The sequence below is a fragment of the Stylophora pistillata genome, chromosome 4, assembly GCF_964205215.1.
Source record: "Stylophora pistillata chromosome 4, jaStyPist1.2, whole genome shotgun sequence".
Classification (NCBI taxonomy): domain Eukaryota; kingdom Metazoa; phylum Cnidaria; class Anthozoa; order Scleractinia; family Pocilloporidae; genus Stylophora; species Stylophora pistillata.
Genome location: NC_142522.1, coordinates 39,161,676 through 39,185,893, shown reverse-complemented (window position 1 = coordinate 39,185,893; position 24,218 = coordinate 39,161,676). Strand labels below are relative to the sequence as shown.

Sequence of the window (24,218 nt, the reverse complement as noted above, 5' to 3'; positions counted from 1 at the left end):
TAAAGAGACAAAATTAAGAACTCTCACTGATGCCTCGTCGATACCCACTAGAAATTTCAGTTAAAGACTTGTCACTTAACAACAAGCATTTCCGAAGAAATCTATCGCCAGTCACCTACCGTTCGTGCGCCTCACCTCCACGAGTCCTGCGCGGCTCCCTAACATTAATTTTATGTTTTGGCTGACTTTTTGTTACTCGCGCGACGGATTTCGCCGAAAAGGAGCTGCTGCTCGTAGTCTAACTTATCACCTGCAATTGAAATTAAAATTTATTTATTGTTAGCTAGGATAACTATAGCGCTGATTATGGAGAGAGAGTTGTCGATAACAATCTGACTTGATTCATAGTCAAGATGTTGAGGAAAGTACTATAATATGACTAAAACAACACGAAAGTGTTCCAGGCTGCTACAATTTTGTTCGTCATAGCAAGTAGAAAAAAAAAATCGACTGACCTACTTAAGGTTATGTTGCAAGCTGTATCCTTTTCATTCTTAGTGTTCATGGTCGAGAATTCACGTGATAAAAACGTTTGTCCCAAGTCAATTGCAATATTGCACAAAAACTGAGTACTTTCTTTTTCTAGCAACGAAAATTTATTTCTGGCGAAAAATGTTCTCAAATTTCTTAAATTAAACATTCGTTAAGTTCATTCATTATTTACTGATCCTCAGGTTTCCAGTGGGAAAGTCAGGTCAAAAAATACTTTGAATTGTTCTAATGATTGTCGAGAACAGGAAGTTGTGTGTTCTTCGCTTTCCAGTCATGTGACTCCTCCAGATTTTTGAACCAGCTTCGCAAAGACTGATCAATCCTGAGAACCACAAGATAAGTGAGGCACAAAACCACGGTGATTAAAAGGAACGACACACCTTCAAACACAAATCGAGGCGCAAAAATCTTCCACACCATAAGATGGCGGCGATGGACCGCTGCAGAACAACAAGTGGCTAGGAGCTGTAAAAAAAAAAACAAAAACAAAAACAAAAATAAAGAAACAATCAATAAGTAAATAAATACATTGTAAGTAATTAGATAAGGAAATAAAAGTTACCCCTTTGAACCCGAACAGTGACTAACATCTCGTTTCTCCTTATAATTTAACAACTGAGGTTACAAAAATAAAGAACACGATCACCAACTAAAGAAGCTCTTGATTGTTAAACAAATTCTCCTTGTCAGTACCTTAGAAAATGTTTAGAGAACAGTATGGAGAATATGCATACTGACGATAAGATGTACAGGGTTAAACAGGCACAGAATTACTACTCCAAGAACAGCAACAGCAAAAAAATTCTCGCCTAAGAATACAAGCCTCCCGCGAAACTCTAAAGTCAAACGTAGAAGTAAGTTTATTTTTACATCGACGTCTTTCTCAACGTTGTCGCTTCAGAATCAAGTATCAATTTGACCGTTTGGATCATTTTTTGCATCTAAGGAACCGCGCAGCTGCTCTTCCCGAACCTAATATTAACTCTAAATTGTTGTCAGTTGACTCTTGCTGGGTTGGGGGAAGAGAGGAGTAGGTGCGCAGGTATTGACACTGAACCAACTGTTCGATCAAATTGACCAGCGACTGTGCAAGAAAATTTTTGAGTTCTATGCTAAAACTAACCTTGAGGCCATGGAGAGTCCGGTAGGTGACTATGAGCCGAAACATCCGAGTTCTCAATAGTTCAGAACTTTCAATCCAATCAAACTCTCCTTTGCTTGATTGAGGGCGATTTTTGTTACGAGTTGCCAGGAGCCTGTTTTGCATTTGAGGCCAAAATAGGAGGAACGGCAGACCCAAGGCGAAAAGGACTGCACTGGAGAAAGTATTCCGAAGTATAAGGAGACTTCAAAATGAATATAAAAAGAAGTTATCAGTAAAAAAAAGGAAAATACACTAACACAGTAAAGAATACTTTCGCCTAAAGTAACAACAACATTGATTCGTCTAATATCAAACGTCTGCAGTCAGATTGTTTATTAAAATGTGCAATGAAGATAAGGCAGTCATTGTGCCGAGGTTAAAATGTTTAAACCGTAGGCCGTGAGAAAAACAAACAAACAACAAAAGTAAAGAAACGGCTCCATTTTAAGGAGGTTGAGGTCAGTTTTTCTGGTGCCAAATGCAATTAGCATGAGACAGATTTTGAGGCCTATGCCTTACCTGACATCACAAGATTTTTCATGTCTCCAGGAGAGCCGACAAAGACAGCTTCAAAGCGGATGGACGGGATGGTGGCCTGGTGACCAGTGCAGTAGAAGTAACATGACGACATGAAATACCAATGACTACCATGCTGAATGAGGTGTCTGCAAATACCGGATAGCTCGTGCGCCGACACAAAAACCATATCGGATAGGGCTTCTGTTCACAAAGGCAACGCTGATTTCGGCGCGGTTTTTACAACGGAGCGACGCTGCGCCGGTTCGATCTTGAAAGTGAATCGTCACGTATCGGATAGGTTTTCGTACCACTCTTTGGCATCGTGTGAACAGGTTCCGGACCGCAGCGGAAGTAAAAAACTTGGAGGGAGGATTGGATTCCACAATATGGTGGCCTTGCCACTTGTGTTGATTTCTGCTATCCCGAACGCTGTACTCCATTTACAGTTCTGAGGTCAGTGATTACAAAAAGGCCGTTGGGACTCAGTAAAGAGTGACTATGACCGTTTGATAAAAGAGAAAATTGCAGTTAACTAAGGGGAAAAACTCGGTCATTCGACAACCGACCACTTATACAGGATGATTGCAAAATATGGCACTGCTTAATACAGGTTCGGTAATACATCTACAAAGATTATTACTAAATGCTGCTACTTCTTTTTGATTTTCCAGGGACAGTACAAGCATAGTTAGTAGAGGGGACTACTAACTATGGTTCAAGACGGAAACGAACAGCTACTAGTATGCTGGAGGAAAAACCGGAAATCTCGTCTCTCATTACTGTCTAAATATTGCACAATTATATTTCCTTCCCATATATTTCGTCTAGAAGATACTTGAAAAAAAGAAACTTTGTTGAATTAAAGATTTCGTTAACTGAGAACATTTTTTTAAGGTTCGTTCTTAGCTGAGGGTTTCAATGGGGTTAACCGTTACCCGTATAACGGTCAAAAACAAGTAGATATTGGGCATAAAAAATTGACAGAATTTAACCGTTAACGTTAGTCGCAAAAGAAACTGTAACAAAAGTCTAGTGACAACGATGAATAGTTATTAACCGTTAGCCGCGTAAATTGGCCAAAATTTTGACCGTTAGCAATACAAGACATCACTTCATTGAGACCCTCTTGGCTGTCGTGTCTCACATATCACGGAGAGCATTATTACAAGCCATTAAATACTGAACGCCATCTCGAATCAAGACGAGGTATTTCCACAGATTCTACACTGCACGAAAAAATGGATTTTCACCTTATTTTCTCAGTGAAAATCTAAAATAATTAGGTGCAAATATATAGCAAATATAAAACATGGGTTGGTTGTGGGTAGCAAATGTCTAAGCAAATTAAATGTGGCATTTACCACCATTACTCTGTATTTGCTATATGTTTGCATCAAATTTGCTCAGATTTGCACTGTGCAAATATGATGTAAACCGTTTTTTTCGTGCAGTGCTAGTTTTCTGAAGGACCATTTAAGGCAGAGAATTTCTTAGTGACTGCTAGATATAGAAAAGAAGGCTTTCATAAAGTCTAATCTAGGACGCAGTTGCCCTGTATGGGCCAGTTATCAGCAGCTGTTTTGGTCTGAAAATGGGTCTCGATTTTGGGACCGAATGGTCTTGAATTGGATACGGAGTTTCAAACGTATGTATCTGTCCCTTAAACTCCAATTGAATAATTGAGGAGAGAATTGAGTAACCAAAATAAATCATTGGAGCTGGTCTGGTTCAGTTTATCGTTTTCTTTTTCTTGCGCACCACAAAATAAAACCAAATACAACTTGCAGAGGCCAGGTTTGAAAACGGTTGTGGAAAATAAACCATTTTCTCGTATGAAGTATGGTAAGGACTCGGTGAACAGAATAATAGAACATAGGTAGAAAGAGTGACCTAAATTAAGGCATATACCTGATGACTGCGGTACGAGCCGTCTTCCACAAATAAATACAGGTACAAATGTGCGGATCGGTCTACCTGGAACTAGTTCAATTTTTTTCCTCGCGCCTTTAGGGTCTTCGTCCGGGTCTTCGTCCGGCGATAATGTATCACCAACAGACAGGTTCCGTATGCCTTTCGTCAATCCATCGGCCTTGTCGTTTTCTGGTGCTTCTGTCTGAGTAGACTTAATTGTTCCATATTTAATTTTAATCTCGTCAATTGCTTTTTTTCTTTGGCAAACTAAGCCAGAAAAGCAATGAAACTTTGCTTTCTTGTTTCATCAATTGAGAGTCCGTCCAACTCATTCTTTCTGGAAGTTGAGTTCTTCGTATCTATTTACTCGTGGTCTCGCTATTTCGAATAGAAAAAATAATATACACTTCTGAAGTTACGAATGGGTAATCAGCTATCTTTGAATTGTTCTTGAACAATATCGCGAGTTCTATAGTAAACAAAGAGGTATCGGTTTTTTCAGAGCATTAACCGTAGGCCTTCACCGTAACGTCTTGCAGTGAATTGAGAATCCTGGTTCAACAAAAATATGAGACCATTACCGGGTTGATCTTCCGTACTTCGTGGATCTAGTTTGAATAACTTGCTAAATTGTAGTGCTTGGCCTATTCTAGAAATTCCCAAATAATACGGATATTTTCCTTTTTTTGTAACTAACTTTGTTGACAATATCTGTGAGTACCTCGACAACCTGATCTCGATTGAAGCCCATAATATCATAAACAATTTCAGTTTTACGATTAGTATTTGCCATTTCGAAATAACTTCTGTTCTGTATTATACACCTACGCGTCTTCGATCACCTTTCATGGCATCAGATTGACGATCTATAATAAGATAAGGTATGAGAAGGAAGAAACCATCACCACAATTAAGTACAGAAACAAAACACCATAGCTTTTCCTGGCTTCACCTTTTTGCCTGAAATCATCGAAGACAACCGCTTCATTGTTTTCTAGAAAACATCAAGTTTATGCCTGAGTGTTATACCTGTCGACATAGCAAAATTCATTGGTCTAATTTTCAAAAAGGTCATGCAGAGTAACTTTCAAGAGGTTGCTTTATTCCCTTTCCGCAAGGCATCGCTGTTTATGAGGACGCTTTCCTCCGAAAGAGATTGTCACACCATCTCCCGGAATCTAACCCAACAAGGCTAATCAACTCTAAACAAATTAAAATATGATTATACGTGGTCTCTGTCAACTCTATCGTTACCTCTTGAAGTATTTTCCGATATATCAGGTATTTGTTTTGGCGCGTTCAGGGTGGCCTGTGATGCGTTGCGGCGATTACGCACAAGCATCCGTACCTATCTGAATAGTAGAAAAGCAAGAAGAAGAAGAACCTTCAGACGCAAAAAGCTGTCTGTAATCAATGGGAGCCCTAAGCAACAGCACACAAAAAGCACACTAAACATATAAACATTACACTAATACAGGTAATAATATAAATAGAAAACTATTTATAAGTAAAAGATTAAAAGATGTATGACACGAAATATCATGAAGATAATTCGTTAAAAATAGTGCAACCATAATAATAGAAGGATCTTTTCGCAATCTCAGTTCTCACAGCAGGCGGATGTAAGAGGTTGCTTTGTCTAGTAGCGCGTGCATGGATTGTATTATTACGTTTAAAATATTGTTTAAAATACTGGGGACATTGACCTTGCAGGCATTTCTTAACGAGTTTAAAAACAAATTTACGCCGGCGCTCCTCCAACGTGAGCCACTTCAGAACGTCCATGGCCTGCTTGCTGGGCACGGTTCTAGCCACTATCCTAGCAGCCCGGTTTTGGAGGGCTTCAAGGTCTTGTTTGCGACCTTCCCCGCAACAGCCCCACATACTTACACAGTATTCTAAAATTGGCCTAATTAGATTACAATACTTTACATTTGCACTCTCTCTAGTAAGGCTTCTACAAAGCCTGCCAAGCATTCCTACGCGTTTTCCTGCCTTCGAAATTAGGTTGTCTATTTGCTCGTTCCAGCTAAGGCGGTCATCAAAAACTATACCTAGATAAGTGAAGTGAAAAACCCGCTTAATTACATTGTTATTTAAAGTAATAGAAAAAGAGTTAACAGCTATGTAATATTGCAATCGGACACTACCTCTAGTAAATCATTAATGTGTAGAATAAATAACAGTGGTCCGAGGATAGAACCCTGAGGCACTCCAGTAGAGACGGCTTCTGAAGTAGAAGCCACCCCTTGAAACTCTACAACCTGGGTGCGGTTCGACAGGTAATCCGTAAACCAGCCATGCTCTTTATCCAAATTCCCCAAATTTGAAAGCTTGTCCAGAAGTACCGCATGATCCACAGTGTCGAAAGCTTTGCGAAGGTCAATAAAGATAGCATCAGTTAATTGCCTTTGGTCCATGTTCCTACGAATATTATCAGAAAAACTAAGAGCAGCGAATTCTCTCGAGTGACACTTCCGAAATCCGCAATGATAAGGGCTCAAGATCTTGTTTTGCTGGAGATATTTATAGAGTTGGATATGTACATATCAACAAAGTTGAAATGGTAAATTGGCCACCGTAACTATTACAAAAGCCGACGTTTCGAGCGTTAGCCCTTCGTCGGAGCGAATGACGAAGGGCTAACGCTCGAAACGTCAGCTTTTGTAATTGTTACGGTGGCCAATTTACCATTTCTACTTTGTTGATATATCCAAATTATTTCCTTACTCCCACCGACGCAGCCCCAAACGGTTTCTTTCGAAAGCTAGTATCAGCCTTTATTCATTTGGATTTGTACAGCCCGTTCTAAAACCTTAGATAAAACAGGTAAAATGGAAATCGGGCGATGATTTTCCATCTCATCAGCCTTTCCCTTGTTAAAAAGTGGAATCATCCGAACGGATTTCCAATCTCTGGGAACTTGGGCAGTACGCAACGACGTGTTGATAATCAAAGCCACAGGCTTAGCTACAATGTTCGCAGAATCTTTTAACGGGCGAGCCGGTATACGGTCCAAACCCACAGCCTTCCCAGATTTCAGGCTACATAGTTGATACATAATAAACTCTCCCAAGATCTCAAGAAAATTAAACGGCGGATACTGACGGGCAAGACTATCGGAATCACGCTGTTTATGACCACAAGTTTTCCGTAAGGTGGCCATCAATTTCCTTGCTTCAGATGCGAAAAACTTATTAAATGCGTTGGCAATGCATTGTTTGTCAGAGGAGACAACGCAGTCTACTTTGATGTTTGGAGAAGTAGCTTTCTTTTCTCCCGGTAGGATTTTCTTGATCGTCTTCCAAAACGAACTGTGATCGCCACCACTCTCCTCGATGAGCCGTTTATTGTAATACGCTTTCGCTGACCTTATTTCTTTTGTCACACGATTGCGAAAATGGCGGACATAAAGCAAACATCTTTGAAATTACTTCCAGCAAGCCTGCACGCTTTTTCTTTCGTAATACGCAAGTAAAAAAAACATCTTACGAGGTCAAGCGGCATTGGTTCATTTCACTTAGAACACGCTGATGTAGATACTTAACACTTTTGTAATTTGTGAACTACCTTTCAAATAACAGAATAAACCAGAATCGAAACTGATTAAAAGATGATTCAGAATACATTGGCTCTATGTATTTCCCAAAATGTTCTATCAATCTCTAAAATGTCAGAAAAAGAATAAACGCGTCATATTCCCTCGCACATTTTTATTATTTTTTTAATTCTTTACTTTGGTAGTGTCTAGAAGTAGACACTAGTGACCACGAGTGACCACGAAAAACCACGGGTAAACACGAGCGACCGCGATTGATCACGGGTGACCACGAGTGACAACGAATTCGCACGAATGAGTGACTACGCGTGATCAAAAGTAAGAAATATCATTCTATTTGGCCAACATAACACCGCCTCCTGGTTAGCTCAATTGGTAGAGCGCCGGACTGTTGTGCGTAACTCGAGGGTTCGATCCCCTGCCGGACCAACATTCAGGGTCTTAAAATAACTGAGGAGAATTCTCTGGCTTTCTATAATATCAAGAAATGGATAGATATTTCAGTCTTCTCGGATAAGGACAAATAAACCGTAGGCCCCGTCTCCTGCAGGGCTGGGGGTAGGAGACGTTAATTTCCCACGCACAAGATTACTGTGCGGTGGATATCCTCCCCTGGGGTGGGTTTACTGGGCTCGCAGTAACTGGCGCAAGCTGATGCGGTGTCCCTGCTTGTCGGCGAATCTAATAGATTAAATTAAAATCATAACAACATCGACATAACGTCACTTTATACAATTATACTGACGACTCAACCAAAAAAAATAGATAAATAAAAGATGCGTAATTTCCTTCTTTTCCAAAAGGATGGGCTCCGACTAGACCCTTAGAGAATGTGCTGCTAAAAGTGGCATATTATGCTGCAAGCATTGCTCGATTTTTTATCTCAAAATTTTACTTTTTTAATTATGCTACTTTTTCTTACGGTATGCTTTTTGGAAAAGGCATAAAAACAAGTCCAAATTATAGAGCTGTTGTCTATAAAGCATGATTTCTTCCTTATTTTAGTTTCCATACCCCGACAAAACAAGATTACTGACTGTGCCCGTGGTCACTAGAGTGTAGAAAGGAAAGATTCTAGAAAATTGACTGTCAATTAACTTCAAAAGAGAGGGGGGAGGGGTGGAGGTAATCATAGGGATATTAGGTTCGCGGTTCCGAGGTTTTGTCATACTAGTAAATCAAGCAATAGGATACAAAGTCCCCTTAACATTGAATTTATTTTAGTCACTTCTTTCGTCTTAAGAAGCATTATCAATTTTTTTTATTTGTTTTCAATACAACGCATCCATACTCGTTGTCAAGTCCTATGTTTCTTCCAAACAATCTTGCTGTAACCTTGAACTAAATCTGTCATGTGGAAATTCAATCCACTCTTGACAAAAATATATTCTTCACATGCATAGGATCTCAAAATTAAACAGTGACTGTGATATTTCATGTTAAATGGTAAAAAATGGTACACCTGTCGATGTATTAGTTGTTTGGCTGTAACATAATAGCGGAGCTCCCAGCGCGCGCAGCGTAGCCCCATAATTATACAAAATGGCAGTAGTAACCCATCAAGCCGAAAAAATTTGGACCTATGACCGTACGAGCGTCCGTATAAGGTATTACTTTTGGTATGCACGGTCAACTGAACCGAGGGCATGCCAACGCCACGGCTTTGTCTAGTAGTCCAGTGGTCAGTGCACCGGGCTTCGAGTCGGACGACCCGGGTTCGAGTCCTGGCCGGGGCAAGGCGTGTGCCTCAGGAGACGCGCGGGAAAAAAATTGCCAGCTCTGCTTTTAGGCTTGGCTAAATCCTTATACTACTTAGAAATTGCCGAATGTGGAGAAGATATTTAAGAATATTGACCAAGAAGCTAATATTTCTAGACCTAGGAGAAAAACCGTTCAGTAAATACAGTGGGAATCTGTTGACAGTCAGTGAAGCATTCTCTTATCCATTTCAACAATGCAAAGCGAGAATATTTGAGGTATGACGTACAAATATTAATTCGTGCAGCTGGACTACTTGGATCATGAGGGGTCATTTGAAAGAAGGCATGGAGTTCCCACTTCGGTGGGTGTTCCATTTAAAGCAAGTCATAGATGCAGTTAGACTTGGGAACAACTGCACCCACGTCGCTGCATCGGTCAAATTTAAAATAATTCAGTAAAGCTGGCCCAAAGACGATTCACTGTCGCAAACAAAGATAGCATTGCCTTTTTAAAGGAATGCGTTAGGACAATAATTGACAAAGGAGTCACCTAGCGCTCTACCTAAGGGAAGATTTGTCGTGAAAAGGGGGCACATCTCTTAAGTATAGAGGATGAGAAATTGCGGAGGTGTGTTTTACTCACGAAACTCGTTTCTCGGGAGCTGAAGTTTGATTGCGCAGAACCCTTAACGGCTCCCCCGTACAAATAAATGTCGTTGCAGGTGCAAGACATGATAAAAGAAAAATATGAATACGAAACTCCTTTTAAGTATCTCATCACTTCATGCAAATGATGTCTTTAGTCCTTGTTGGACACACACTTCGAGTTTAAGTTCGATTCGAACTATGTGATTGCGAGGAACCCTAAAAGCCTCCCCCGTACAAATAAATTTTATCGCAGGTGCAACACGTGATAATAGGTATATATGAATACGAAATTTCTTTTAAGTATCTCATCACTTCGTGCAAATGATGTCTTTAGTCCTTGTTGGACACATACTTGGAGCTTAAGTTTGATTTTAAATATGTGATTACGAGGAACCTTAAACGGCCAATGATATTTATCCTGATAAATAATTTACTTCTTTGTTGTTGTTTTCTGTGGTTATATAAGTAAAACGTATTGCTGTAACTAACCATTCTGTCTTGCTTTGTCAGTGGTAACACAGAAAACATGGCTTTCAAGGAGATTTTCGTCATCCTCGTTTTGGTTCATGTGGTTGGTTCTATTACAGTGCGAAACTGTAGTAAGTATCTGTAGCCTACATTTGATTTATTTCAAAATAATAGCACTTTAATCAAAGTTCAAAATCCTTCATCATTTACTCTCTTGGCGATCACAAAGGAATTGTTTCCCATATCCTGGAAAGAAAACGTTCTTCATTGTGGTTTTGTAGATAACTGAAGAGTTAATCGTTTGTCTTTTGTTGTGAGAGTCAGGCTAATCAATCTTGTATTGCTCGAAACGTTTCGATTACTATACTGCTCGTCTTCGTCACACGACGAGGTCCAAAGTTTACGTGTCGCTGTTTATAGCACCCTAGAAAAGGATTGGCAAAATTTTGGATTTTTCTACTGAGTAGAATTTGATAGTTTCGTTTCCAAATTTTAAACCAAACACCGATTTTCACAGAAAATTATCTAAAAGTATTGCGCTGTTTTACATGCATCATGCAGTTTGATTAGATATTCCACCCGCCTTCGAACCTTTCCCATGTTCTTTCAGGTTCAAAGTTTTTTTTTTTTAAGATATATACTTGTTCTATTGATCCACATCATTTGACATTTGAGGACTAGGAATAGTGCTGTGGTGAGAGCGCTCGTCTTCCACCACTGTAGCCTGGGTTCGATTCCTGGACCGAGATGTCAGATGTGGGTTAAGTTTGTTGTTGGCTCTCGTTCTTGCACCAAGGGTTTTTCTCTGGATCCTCTGGTTTTCCACCTTCCACAAAAACCAACTTTTCAAATTTCATTTCGATCTGGAAACAGTAGACAAGAAGAGCCACTTAGAGAAATGTCCATTGCAAAAGTTCTCATTCATATATTTAGTTCCTATTCCCATTTCCGTTACCTCAAATAATTTGTTTCTACTGTATCTCTCAGAGGGACGTGGTAAGACTGTGCAGGTTCAAGGTGGGAAGATGATGTTGAGCAGGAATCTACGGGCCCTTAGGGTTACAGGAAGGGTAAGAATCACCAGACGTGGGATGGCACCATTCAGATACAGCGCAACATTATGGAGGAAGATCAGAGGAAACAGGTTCAGGCGGAGATTTTGCCCCAGAAGAGTTTGGTAGGTTAAATAATGAAAACTCCTGATTCCATTCTTTTTCTCTTACTCAAGATTCCACCTATTTTGACGCTAATTGCTCCATAACGAGATTTCCCCTTTAAAGAGGTTCTCAGAAGATTAATCGTTAGCCGTAAAACGGCAAAAAAAATTCAGCCATTAAGGCTTAAAAGTTGACAAATTTTAACCATTAGTCGTAAAATAAAGTTAACTGTAAAAGTTTTCCTTCTTTAACAGGTCGTTTTGTATCATTTTTGGTTAAGCGTCTGCCGTAAAATAGCTAAAATTTTTAACTGTTAACCGTAAAAGCCATCAGCCCATTGACACCTACATTTACAACTTTGCAGTTCTATTACAAGTACTGTACATTTCTACAACCTTGTCGTCTCACCAGCGATTGTAGTAATCATATTGTTACTTATCGATGAAAGTGTGGGACGTGAAATGCGCGACGAGCAGTATCTATAAAGGGCATCTACAGTTATTCTCCTTTGCAGCAAAGTCTAAGTGCTCTCTGAGTTGTATCCAGGACTTCGTTAATTTGATTTTAAATCAAATTAACTAACTGATGAGGGACAGACAGAAGCCTTGTGGGTAACCTTGCGATGGATTAGCTTCCCATCGTAATCACAACTTGTTTCCTGCAACATGGAAACCGGGAAAAGTTTCAGACTTTATTTCTAGTTTACCTCAACTAATGGCTGACTTTGACTTTGTACTAATTTTCCTTTAAATTTTTTTTTTTTTTTTTTCTGAAGCAATCGTCGGTTGAAATGCAACGCCATTGCGAGTGTCTTATATGGAGCAAGATGCACACCCCATTTACAGCCAGGATTAAAGACGATTAAAAGTAGATGGCGTCGTGTTTCTCTTCGGTTGGGGAAGGTGCTGGCAAGAGTAAAAACGGTTAGAAAGTTAGCATTTTTCACTTTTTTCTCAATTTCCCGACGCAGATTGGAAGAACTTGAGACTGTTACGCAACTCCCAACTCTTGAGTGTTTAGAGGAGGCTATGGTAACACGAAGAAAATCTGCGGCTGTTATAAAATAATTTATTTGATTCGAATGGTTTTGTTTTAACTGATTGTTCAAAACAGGTGGAGGTCACTGATTACAAAAAAAGCCGTCGGGACTCAGTAAAGAGTGACCATGACCGCTTAATAAAAGAGAAAATTACAGTGAACTACGGGAAAAAACTCGGTCATTCGATAACCGATCACTTATACAGGATGATTGCAAAATGCGGCACGGCTTAATATGGGTTCGGCTATACATATACAAAGATCATTACTAAATGCTGCTATTTCTCTTCGATTTTCCAGGGACAGTTCAAGATTGTTGCACGATTGACTGGATGGGGACTGTATGGATGCTTCGTGTTGACAGCGAGATAAAGAAAGTAAAAATGCTTCTCGGAATGAAAGAAGTGGCTAAAATAAAGTTAATGTTAGTCAAAGAAAGTAAAATTGTTTCTTGGGATGAAAGAACAGACTCAAATAAAGTCAATGTTAAGGGGAATTTGTATCCTATTGCTTGATTTACTAATACGACAAACCCCGGAACATCGAATCTCGAACCTAATATCTCTATGATTACCCCCCACCCCCTCCACCCTCTCATTGGAAGTTAATTAACAGTCAATTTTCACGAATCTTCCCTTTATACTCTGTTTAAGACAACTGGCTGTTTTTATACTATTTTTATATGTCCTTAAGACAGTTTTAAACTGGTAACATTGCTTTTGAATTTAATGCCGAAAGCAACAAAAACAACAACATGGAATGAGTCTACGTATGATGCATGATCCTCGCAGTAGAGAGCGGTATTTATGCAATAGCGAAAATCAGATCTGAAAAAAAAATCAGGCCTGTACAGGATTCGAACCACTGACCTCTGCGATACTGGTGCAGCGCTCTACCAATTGAGCTTACAAGCCAACTGGGAGCAGGCCGTTAAGTTGATTCGTAATAAACCCGTGTATGATAAATCAGGTACAATGAATATATGAAGTTCATATATTTTGAACTGCGGTTGTAGATACGTATGATGCATGATCCTCGCAGTAGAGAGCGCTATTTATGTAAAAGCGAAAATCAGACCTGAAAAAAAGTCATGCCTGTACGGGATTCGAACCACTGACCTGAGTGGTTCGAATGAGTGTGAAAAGAATGAACCCTTCCAGGTGGTAAGTCTTAATTGGAGGAACATCGTCTCTCAGTAATGCCCCATCACTGTGGTGTAAGGCATCACCAGTAGCAAGGTCATGTAGCGAAAGGGGCGTTGCGTGTATTTCGGAGAAAAATGCAAAAGGTTATTCAACGGGAAAAGACCATACGCGGCGAATGCAGTCAACTCACCGTGCGATCGACCACCTTGGTGCAGGAAGAAGTGTTCGAGAAGTTTTGCTTATTTTTTCTTGTTTTTTTTTTTACGACGCATGATATTACATGAATGCTATCACATGCTATGAATATGTTATATCAATTTTGCTCTTCAGAAAAGATCTCTGGTACTTCAGTAATAAAAGGATTTCAAAAGCTTCTTTGCATGGTGACTTATCTTAAAAAGAAAGCGAAGGAATCTCGGACCTCGAAAATATTTGAGGTCGCTTAAGAAGTCGAGCAAAGGTAGCTTACCAGAGAGTTTTGGAAGCTAGATTTGAATGAGAAAATAAAACGGTTATCAATAGAGTGCTCGCTTTAAGGAAGTAGTCGCTTAGTAAAAAAAACACCATGCAATCACCTTTGACTTTTCGATTGTGCCCAAGTAAGATAAATCTTGCATAGAATATTTGAACAAGACCAATTCATGAACAATCAAGAACCTCCCCTCCTGATAATGTCTCCGTGAACTATTTCATCAAATCTTTTTGTCCCCCATTTTTATCTGAAATTTCTGTTGTAAAATTAGACAAATTTTAATCGATGAATGTAAGATTGAATAGATCGTTTTCACGTGACGTCACATCATTTCCGGTCGCCATATTTGTGTACAACCCAGGGTAATACATGCAGAGTAATATATGCAAATAATAAGTACATCAACAATTTCTGCCTGTAAAAATGAATACTATAGCAACGGAAGCAAAATTAAGTGCCAATACTGATATCATTATCCATCCTCCTCTTTCTGAGTACGCCAAGAAGCTAGAACTACGAGTAAGGCAGCGTTATTTGGAAAAAATTACGGCGATTGGGATCTATCCTGTCCTTATTTAGAGTAAGAATTTTCAACCAGACTGCTTGCCTCCAGTTGAATATACAGATCTCCTTTTCTATCTGGGTTTGGAGACGAGCTTCTACACGCAACAACAGCTTAAGGCTTTCCGAAGCCTAGAAGCCAACAATCAGATGGTTTCGGGACTTATAACCAGCGTAAAAGGCCACATAATCGCAAACCGTAAATTTGTTGTGTTAGGCAAGGTGAGACATTCGCAAAGAATGAATGACTCTTTGATCCCTATCTGGATTATAGCAGAAAAGGAGGGGACAATTTTACCCGCTCATTGCCAAGGTTGTAAGGCCGGGCTAGCTGAATCATGCTCGCATATTGCAAGCGTTTTATTTTACATAGAAGCGTGGACGAAGATAAATTAAAAACTTGCTTGCACGCAAACTCTTCCGATTGCGTGCCGACGTAAACAAACATTCTTGAGTCAGTTTGTGTGCCGTTCTCTGGGGGCTTATCTAGACTTTCTGCTTCGCTACCTTCGAAGTTTAAATCTAAACTTTGCTGCCCCGATTCGCTAAATTTGAAAAACTTCTCCTCCCTCTCAGACTCTAGTACCTTCACCCTTTTGGCAAACGCCGGCTTCTTCACCAATTCGCGTTCCCTCGCCCTCTTACTTCTTTTTGCTGCTTGTTCTCGATCCGTACGGCCAGTCTCCTTATTATGTCCTAAATTTAGAGTTGGGACCCAATCAATGTTAAATTTATCCCATGATTTTGCGGACTTCCAGAAACAAAGTGTTTCTCACACACGCGATCGTTTTTCAAAATGGTATCGGTGAGATCATCTTTGCTAATAGCAGAAATCCAGCGCGATTTTCTTTCTGCTGACAATTCTCTGGCTTCATTTCCTTGATTTTCAATTATCGAAGGTACTTTAGCAAAATATAATCCTTTATTCCTTCCACTTCTATTTCCACAGCAGACAATCAAGCACAAAACCATCCTCTTTCAAAGGACGCAGTAGATTTGCATGCGATATCTGTATACGAATATGGCGGCGTAGCAACTGTTGTCAGGGTTTTGGTCACGTGAGTGAAAACGATCTATACCTTCTTTTTGAAAAGAAAACAGAAAAGAAAAGATGAAAAAAAAAAACACAAACAAACAAACAAAAACAAAAAAATGTTAGACGCATGGGATCTGCTGTTATGGAAATCCTCACACAATAACTCGCTACAAGCAGAGAGCCTTATGGCTAATTTCAGACCAGAAAGGAAGGGAATATATTTACCACACGTGTATCTATAAAATATTTGCCCACGTTTGTAAGAAATAAGTGAAGCTGAAAAAATACGACAAATGACGAGTAAATCAATATGGTTGTTTAACGGAATATTTTAAAGCGATTGCCGAATATTACTTCAAAGTTACGGGTAGATTTGTCCTAGAAAGGGATCACTTGGGCATTTTTAAGAGTCTCAACGCTGTAAAGAAAGGTTTGTGTTATTTACCGGCAAAACTGTTTTCTTTTAGTTTAGTATGGTGAGAGGACCTTATTCCTCGTCGTAAGAGATTTCTTTGTTCGTCTTTAAGTATTTGATTTGCATCAAAATGTGACTTAAAGGTGTGCTTACACAGTAATTATAATGGTTCGCTTGCAGTAATGAATTATAAGAGCAAGTTTTCTCAGGTGAGATACGTCAGATCACAGAAAGCTGGCAGCAATATTTGCTCTGAGGGATGGATACTTCTTTGCTGTTCTTATATTTTATGCTGTTGATCATTGCTATAAGTAAGACGTAGTTAGGTTTTTGTAAATCATTACGTATTGTTTTCCAAGTGAAAACACAACCAAAATGGCTATCAAAAAAATCTTCATTTTTATGGCATTGGCTTTTGCAGTTGACGCCTTTAAATGGAAACATTGCGGTACGTCTCTACAGTTTGTGTTTGATTCTATTTTGTGTTTTTTTTTTCTCTTCGATTTACTCCTGGAAGTTCACGATCCTCGATCATTCTGAGGTATTAAGAATCTCTCGCCGTTCTCAAAATAATTGATTCCAGAGTATTTTCAACCTGCAAATCAGACTGTTAGGGAGAAAAGCCCTGATTCACAAGTTAGAGTATAATAATGACGAAAGGTCTGCAAATCAGACTGTAAGGGAGAAAAGCCCTGATTCACAAGTTAGAGTATAATAATGACGAAAGATCTGCAAATCAGACTGTTAGGGAGAAAAGCCCTGATTCACAAGTTAGAGTATAATAATGACGAAAGGTCTGCAAATCAGACTGTAAGGGAGAAATCCCTGATTCACAAGTTAGAGTATAATAATGACGAAAGGTCTGCAAATCAGACTGTTAGGGAGAAAAGCCCTGATTCATAAGTTAAAGTATAATAATGACGAAAGGTCTGCAAATCAGACTGTTAGGGAGAAAAGCCCTGATTCACAAGTTAGAGTATAATGGTGACAAAAGGTCTGCAAATCAGACTGTTAGGGAGAAAAACCCTGATTCACAAGTTAGAGTGTAATAATGACGAAAGATCTGCAAATCAGACTGTTAGGGGGAAAAGCCCTGATTCACAAGTTGGAGTATAGTGGTGACGAAAGATCCATCGAAAAAAACTACGGGTTTTGTAATTTTGGAGCAATTTCACAGATCTTCCAGTGTCCTTTTTGACGGTTGCGGTCGCTTTCGGAATGCAGCCGGATTTCTTGAAAAACTGTTTAGAAAGTCTCACATTAATTTTAAGTGACATATTCTTGGGAAAAAGTCATTTGTTGTCAAGCTTGCGGGTTGGAAAATTGACAAAAAAATTCAGAGAACCACATATCTTAGAACAAACGTTGCTTTGGAACTCAAACAAAGTCTTAGTTAGGATAACCATGCAATCACAAGAATAAGAGCTAGGTATAGAACACTTACAAGTTATGTATGATGCACGATCCTTGCATTAGAAGCGCTATTTATGCAATAGCGAAAATCAGACCTGAAAAAAATCAGGCCTGTACGGGATTCGAACCATTGACCTCTGCGATACTAGTGCAGCACTCTACCAATTAAGATAACAAGCCAACTGGGAGCAGGCCGTTAAGTTGATTCGTAATAAACCCGTGATGATAAATCAGATACAATGAATATATGAAGTTCAAAATATATGCACTAGTATCGCAGAGGTCAGTGGTTCGAATCCCGTACAGGCCTGATTTTTTTCAGGTCTGATTTTAGCTATTACATAAATAGCGCTCTTTACTGCGAGGATCGTGCATCATACGTGTCTAATACCGTAGTTAAAAATATATGAACTTCATATATTCATTGTATCTAACTTATAAGTTAGTACTTCAAGAATATTACTGGAGTGGTGTAGGCCGCTCAACTCCCTTCTCCATTGATCTACTTCGTCAAGACCTGGGAATTCTAAAAAACTTTCGTATATACCATTTGTCGACACTAGTTAGGCTAGAGCTTTTGACTAGGGTCAATCATAAGGGAATGTTGGCCCACAATTCCGCTCTTAGATTTCAAAATCAATACTTAGCTATAAACTGTTTGATCGTTTTTCTTCCTATTTACCCAAGAAAGCATAAGGTTTTTTTTTTTTGAATAAAGAATCGCGTGTTCAGTATTTTTAGTAATTCTATAACAAGGTATTTTTCTTGAAATTTCAGCCATTTCATATTTTACGGTGGCCCAAAACTCACGGGAAAAGAAATAACCTCGCGGGAAAAGAAAAAGTCTCACGGCAAAAAGAAAAAGACTCACGGCAAAAGAAATAACCCCGCGGGAAAAGAAATAACAATGTCTTCACAACATAAAAGAGAGTGTTGGGGCTGAGACGAGTTATTTCTTGTGCCTTGAGTATCTTCCTTTTGCCGTAATTTTTTTCTTTTGCATGGCGCGAGGTCATTTCTTTTGCCGTGAGTCTTTTTCTTTTTGCCGTACACATATTAACCTTGGCCGTGATTGCTTTGTGAGGGAAATTGCACGATTTTCTGAAATATTTCAATGTGTACACGATATTTGGTTATTTTTTTCTTGTTCAATTAAATCATGTGGGAGAAATTTTCCCCTTTTCCGCGGTGGAATTTCCCTGGAATGAATTTCATTACATTTAAAAACTGTCTTTCTAGATCTGATTGACTTTTTCCTATTTCTTTCTCTCGTCATTTCGTGCAGCAGAACAACCTTATTCCTACAGTTGTAATTCGCCCACTGCATATATGGAGGTTTCAATAGCTGCAAAACATTGATTTTGTATATTTTCTTTATCTCACCTAATTTTTATCTTGCATGATAGAAGACAACTTGCCCCTGAGGGTGGATTCTCTGAGCCTCTCCCCGCATCCCCTGAGGCTCAGGAAAGGACAAAAAGTTACGTTGGGAGGAAAGTTTCATGTAGGTGAAAAAGTGGGAACAAAATACAAGATTGATGCCACAGTATGGAAAAAGGTTCCAGTAATAGGATGGTTTCAGGTCCCCTGTTTTGGGATGTGGTAGGGTTTTTAGTTAAACTTCCGAACTTTTTCTTTTATTTTGGTTTTATTGTTTTGGTGTTACCATGGAATCTTTTTCATATCCTCACAATGTGTTTATGCTCATTTTCATACAAAGGCTATGGGCGTAATTCATGAAGATAGCCCATAGACATGTAAAAAAGTAGATACAAGCAAAAGTACATGGCAATCGATATCACATATTAACACAACCATCTTTCCCTTATTCTACCCTATGTATCATCCAACAAAACCTGGATCTTTTTTCTCCAGGTTCTCTCTGTTTTCAATGCAAGCAGATGATCATTATTATGTAAACTAAGAGGGCTGTCATTTTTATCGCCGGAGGGGTATGTGTGTGTGTGGGGGAAGGGGATGGGAGGATTTTGAGGGATTACGTGGTTTTAATGTGGGAGAACCGAGAGGGATCAGCCATCGGTAACAGAGGAGGATCATAGAAAACTGACTGCCTATTAGCTGTCAATAATAGGAGAGAGGGAGGGAAGAGGAATATTGCAGAGCTTTATGGGGGGTCAGGTAAATTTTTCGCGGAAAGACGAAAATGTACCCCTCCCCCCCAGGAGATATATAATAACCGGCTTCTATTTAGCGTTCTTCTTTCTTTCTAAACTGGTGTTGCCTAAAGCACACGGTCCATTAGATGCGAAGAGCTGGTTGACTTTCTGCAGGGGGCACAGTGCCCACTGGCGCCAGGCAATTACGAGGTTAAACAACAAACACACTCTCTGCCCGACATTCCCATTCCATCGTTCCTAAAAAATGTAAGTTTTTAAGTTTTCTATTTGATTATTACTGTTACTTCGAAACTGAACTAATATGGCGTGTTGTATAGTTTGCCACACCTGAAATATAACGCAGCGTCATTCAAAATTACAAAAAAGATAATTTTAACTCATTCACATCTGCAAAGATTACCAGATATTTTCGGCTGTAAATCACGCGTGACTTCTTCGGAGTTGAATTGCAAAGGATATCCACTGTTTTAGATTATACTAAATATAATTATTTGCCACAACTCTAAAAAGGCATGTCCGAACTCGTCTATCGTTTCTTCTTTTCCAGGGAAGGTACAAAATTCGAGCAAAAGTGAGAGATGAAGACAGCAAAAAGCGCATTTCATGCCTGGAAATGGAGTTAAAGACAAGAAGTTAAAAGTAATTCTTGTCAGGAAATAAAGTGGATTGCATGATATTTCATCTTATCTTTGACTGCTTTTTAGAAATTAAATTCAGCTGTTAAAATTACACTAAAAATCCTGCACACGATTCACTTTGAACCTTGTAAGTGTTCACGTTTTCTTGCTGAGAACACAGGTAACAACCCCCTCTATATTCCACATGCTCTACTGAGTGTGAGGGTGGAACATCAGAAAAGACCAATCCTTCACAGAGGTCAAACACGGCGCATGCACGAGAGTTTGAAAACAACAAGAGGGATTTCCGAGCGCATATCTAGCGTTAAGTGAGAAGGAAAAGGTTTACTGAATTCCTGACGATTCCAATGGGAAAGAAAAATGAAAGAATGATTTTGAAAGGAGATTTAAGGCAAATGACGGAACCCTTCTTCTACCCTTCAGCTGCACAGCGTTCTGTCCGCGATAAACATTGACCTGCCGTGTCGCCACAAATATCTTGGCTCACGTTCTCCCTTTTTCCACATATTCCCCTCGGCGTTTTCCGGCAACTCCACCATGAACACAACAAAGAATCACTAATGCGTATGCCAGCATGGGCAAAGTTACGAAATACTTCATCAGGCCGCCTTGCATAGGGTCAAAAAAAGGACGAGAGTGTAAACTAGCACAATGCGGGTGAAGTCTAGAACGACAATGTGTATAAGTCTCGGCCTTAGAAACTTCAAACTTTCCTTAGAAACTGTGAAAAACTACCTCTCACCTAGATTCTCCATGTTTACAATAGCAAATTATGCGTCTATGTGCGCATGTGCAATCATTTGACCGCTGCGTTGGCCAACCCCGCTAATAGGCTGCATCGCTACTTCAAAACCCTGCAGCCACTTCATCAGTATAGGTAATCACGTGGGGCCGAATAAAATCAAGGATTAATATGATTTCTGTTTTAAGAAGTTTAAGGAATTTCCCACAGCGACGAGGGCAATTACAGCAACTTTTTAAAGCACAAATTATATCAATCTGTAATTTAACAAGGAAATGTGCAATTACTCTTTTTTTTGATATAAGGGGTCAAATTTATTTTTCTTTATGAAATCGTATTTTTGTACAACAACGCTAAAGCAATGAAACAAGCCCTGCTAAAGAAAAAATAAACATTCGCCATCGAAGAAAGTGTAATACTTTATGGAGGCTCAGAAGGGTTTTTTTTCACCGCGCGGAGATTGGCTTTCAAGGTACACGCAAGCAAATTACTCGCGAGAGGAAATACGCGATGACGCGCGTGATCGCATCCGTGGGTGAGTTGTAAACAAACATGGCCGCCAAGAGCGTTCCAAATTGCCGGGTACCTCAACGGTTTGCAGAGGAAGTGGTTGCTTGAAATACAAAAATGGAACGTTTTACTTCTCGAAAGCAGATACGGAAATGTTTGAATGGCAGGATTCTTGCCGAAACGGGTCGAAAAAAATTATATAAAGAGGTAAAGGAGGATGGTGAAGTCAATACCGCACCATCGACGATCGCGTTCTCTAGGTCTTAGTGACGAAAAATGGCCTCTGTCTCAGCCAATTTAAAAGAGAATTTAAAATAATTTAAAATTATTTTAAAGGTAATTTATCTTCCTAAATTAATATCTGTGACCAAGGGAATATAAATTGCTTACATTCTCTTGTTATGACTTAATTTGATTTTCTTAACTTTTCCTAGTAGCAAGTCATACGTGATCTTTCATCGAATTGTAAATAACTTTTGCCATTTTATCGTAACCCTGCGCCGAGAAATGAACTGGACCACTCCAAAGATTCTGATCGCGGGGACGATACAAAATCTCATTTGCCAAGTCGGCTAAAACCATATTCCTCTTGTTACGGGCGGCGAAACTTCGGAGAAGCTCGTTGATCTTGTTACGCGCTCTCTTAAAATGAGGACAAGTTTCCGATACCTCGCATTCTACCTCTGGAATAGAGACAGCTACTGATCTTGCTCCAAAGGTATGAGATGCATTATGAAGTTTTACCAGTGCGTTAAAAATCGAAATTGTATCGTCAAAGTCGAATGAAAAATTCCATTTATACTTTTTTAAGTCGTTTGTTCCTCCTAGAATGACCACCCAGTTAAATGTTATGTTTGAACTTTGAAGAAGTTGTTTCAAACGCGGTGACATCTGGTCTTTCGCTCTTTCACCCGGTAACCCTGCCGAGTAAACTTTGAAGATGGGTTGTACGGTCTCATCAAGCACTTTCCAGTCGCGAACATTAAAGTACTCTTGCAGTTTTGTAGAATAAGGATGATATGTATAACCCGTGTCCATACTGCCTGCGGTAAGCGAGTCGCCGAAACATAAAACACTAATTGTAACCATTTCAAGTCTTGTTTCTTTCAGCAGATTTCTCAAGGTATATAAAATGGAAACCGCAATAAGACCAACAGCCAGGATGCAGTAATGGGCCCTTAAGCTTGTTATTTTGATGCACTTTGAGTTAAACATGATGGGAAAGAAAAACAAAGCGACGTTTACTTCTTTGCTGAAGTGACAAAATAATCAATACCTCGATTTAACTCCAGTTACCATGGATACAAAGCAGGTACAAGGGGAATCAACCTGTCGCGCTAATGGTTATATAGTCTCCCTCGCAGCCGTTTTTAGTCTCGTCACGCAACGCTCCATCTCGCTTCCACGTTGTGTTTGGTATACTGACTTCTCATTCCCTTAGAAGCAAACTTCCTAAGCTAAAACTCTAGGTCGGAATAGGGTTTGTGAAGGGTAGCTTGTTACTGCCATTCAATCAATAAAATGAGCGAAAAACAAAATGAGGGAAGTACTAACTACTTATCTTTTATCCTGCATTACTAGTGTAGCCTTCAAAACTGTAGAAAGATGACGACCCGCTCTGAATTTCTTTAAACTGCTTTCTTAAGGATTACGCTGTACAGATAAACATCTTTTTCACATTTTTATCCTCGGTTTAAAGTTCATCATTCTTCGATTTGGTTAGGGTAAGGTATAATAACGAGTTTAAAGGAAAGGACAATAAAATTTGAATTAAGGAGAAAAATGTGCCTCTACAAGTATATCAGTATAGTTTATTGCTTTGCATAGAGTTTGGTTTCCTCAGCAATACAACTTATCAAGGTTCCTTCGTTAGAGTAAATCTCCACTTTCATTTGCATCTTTACATTCAAGACATTTGGCTGTAGGTCAAGAAAAACATACAATCAAGGAATAACATGAACATGGTTCTTCAAAAAACTGTGAATGAAATTCGCAGGTAACTCTAGCATAAGTCTTTAAACGTTTGGGATTATGCCGGGTTCTATTGGTTCCACTGGCAATCTAGGCACAAATAATAATAATAATAATAATAATAATAATAATAATAATAATAATAATAATAGTAATAATAATAATAATAATAATAATAATAATGTGTAAAGTCATTGCTTAACTGTGTAAGAGTTAAAACACAAAGGTAGTGGCGATCACAAGGGAAGGGAGACAGACCTCCCAAAGGATTAAGTTCAACAGAGGGTTACCACAGGGGGATGCATTGTGCCCGAGACTGTTCACCGTATGCTTGAACCCAGGTGGCATGGAGGATCAGAGCCGCTGAAGGATACCGGATGTCCAAACCTACATTAAAAGTACACCTGTTCGATACCTACAAGCGGTATAACAAACGAAAACTAAAAAGACGAAAATAAGAACTCTCACTGGTGCCTCGTCGATACCCACTAGAAATTGCAGTTAAAGACTTGTCACTTAACAACAAGCATTTCCGAAGAAA

At 39.3% G+C, this 24,218-nt stretch overlaps 3 protein-coding genes across 3 annotated transcripts; 2 read left to right on the top strand and 1 right to left on the bottom strand.

The window, feature by feature from the left end:
• The first annotated feature begins 10,350 nt into the window (after positions 1–10,350).
• On the top strand, positions 10,351–13,132 carry LOC148733670 (uncharacterized). Its single transcript, XM_088759115.1, has 4 exons — positions 10,351–10,572; positions 11,429–11,618; positions 12,374–12,521; positions 12,937–13,132. The coding sequence occupies exons 1-4, from the start codon at positions 10,500–10,502 to the stop codon at positions 13,006–13,008; spliced, it is 483 nt and encodes a 160-aa protein (XP_088615241.1). The 5' UTR covers positions 10,351–10,499; the 3' UTR covers positions 13,009–13,132.
• A 3,372-nt stretch (positions 13,133–16,504) lies between these two features.
• Positions 16,505–20,502, top strand: LOC111337315 (ganglioside GM2 activator-like). Its single transcript, XM_022943594.2, has 4 exons — positions 16,505–16,713; positions 19,085–19,280; positions 19,927–20,062; positions 20,364–20,502. The coding sequence occupies exons 1-4, from the start codon at positions 16,641–16,643 to the stop codon at positions 20,451–20,453; spliced, it is 495 nt and encodes a 164-aa protein (XP_022799329.1). The 5' UTR covers positions 16,505–16,640; the 3' UTR covers positions 20,454–20,502.
• Positions 20,503–21,485: 983 nt separating this feature from the next.
• Positions 21,486–23,006, bottom strand: LOC148733669 (uncharacterized). The gene has a single exon (XM_088758857.1). It carries the CDS (start codon positions 22,919–22,921, stop codon positions 22,148–22,150), a length of 774 nt encoding a protein of 257 aa, XP_088614983.1. The 5' UTR covers positions 22,922–23,006; the 3' UTR covers positions 21,486–22,147.
• Positions 23,007–24,218: the final 1,212 nt, after the last annotated feature.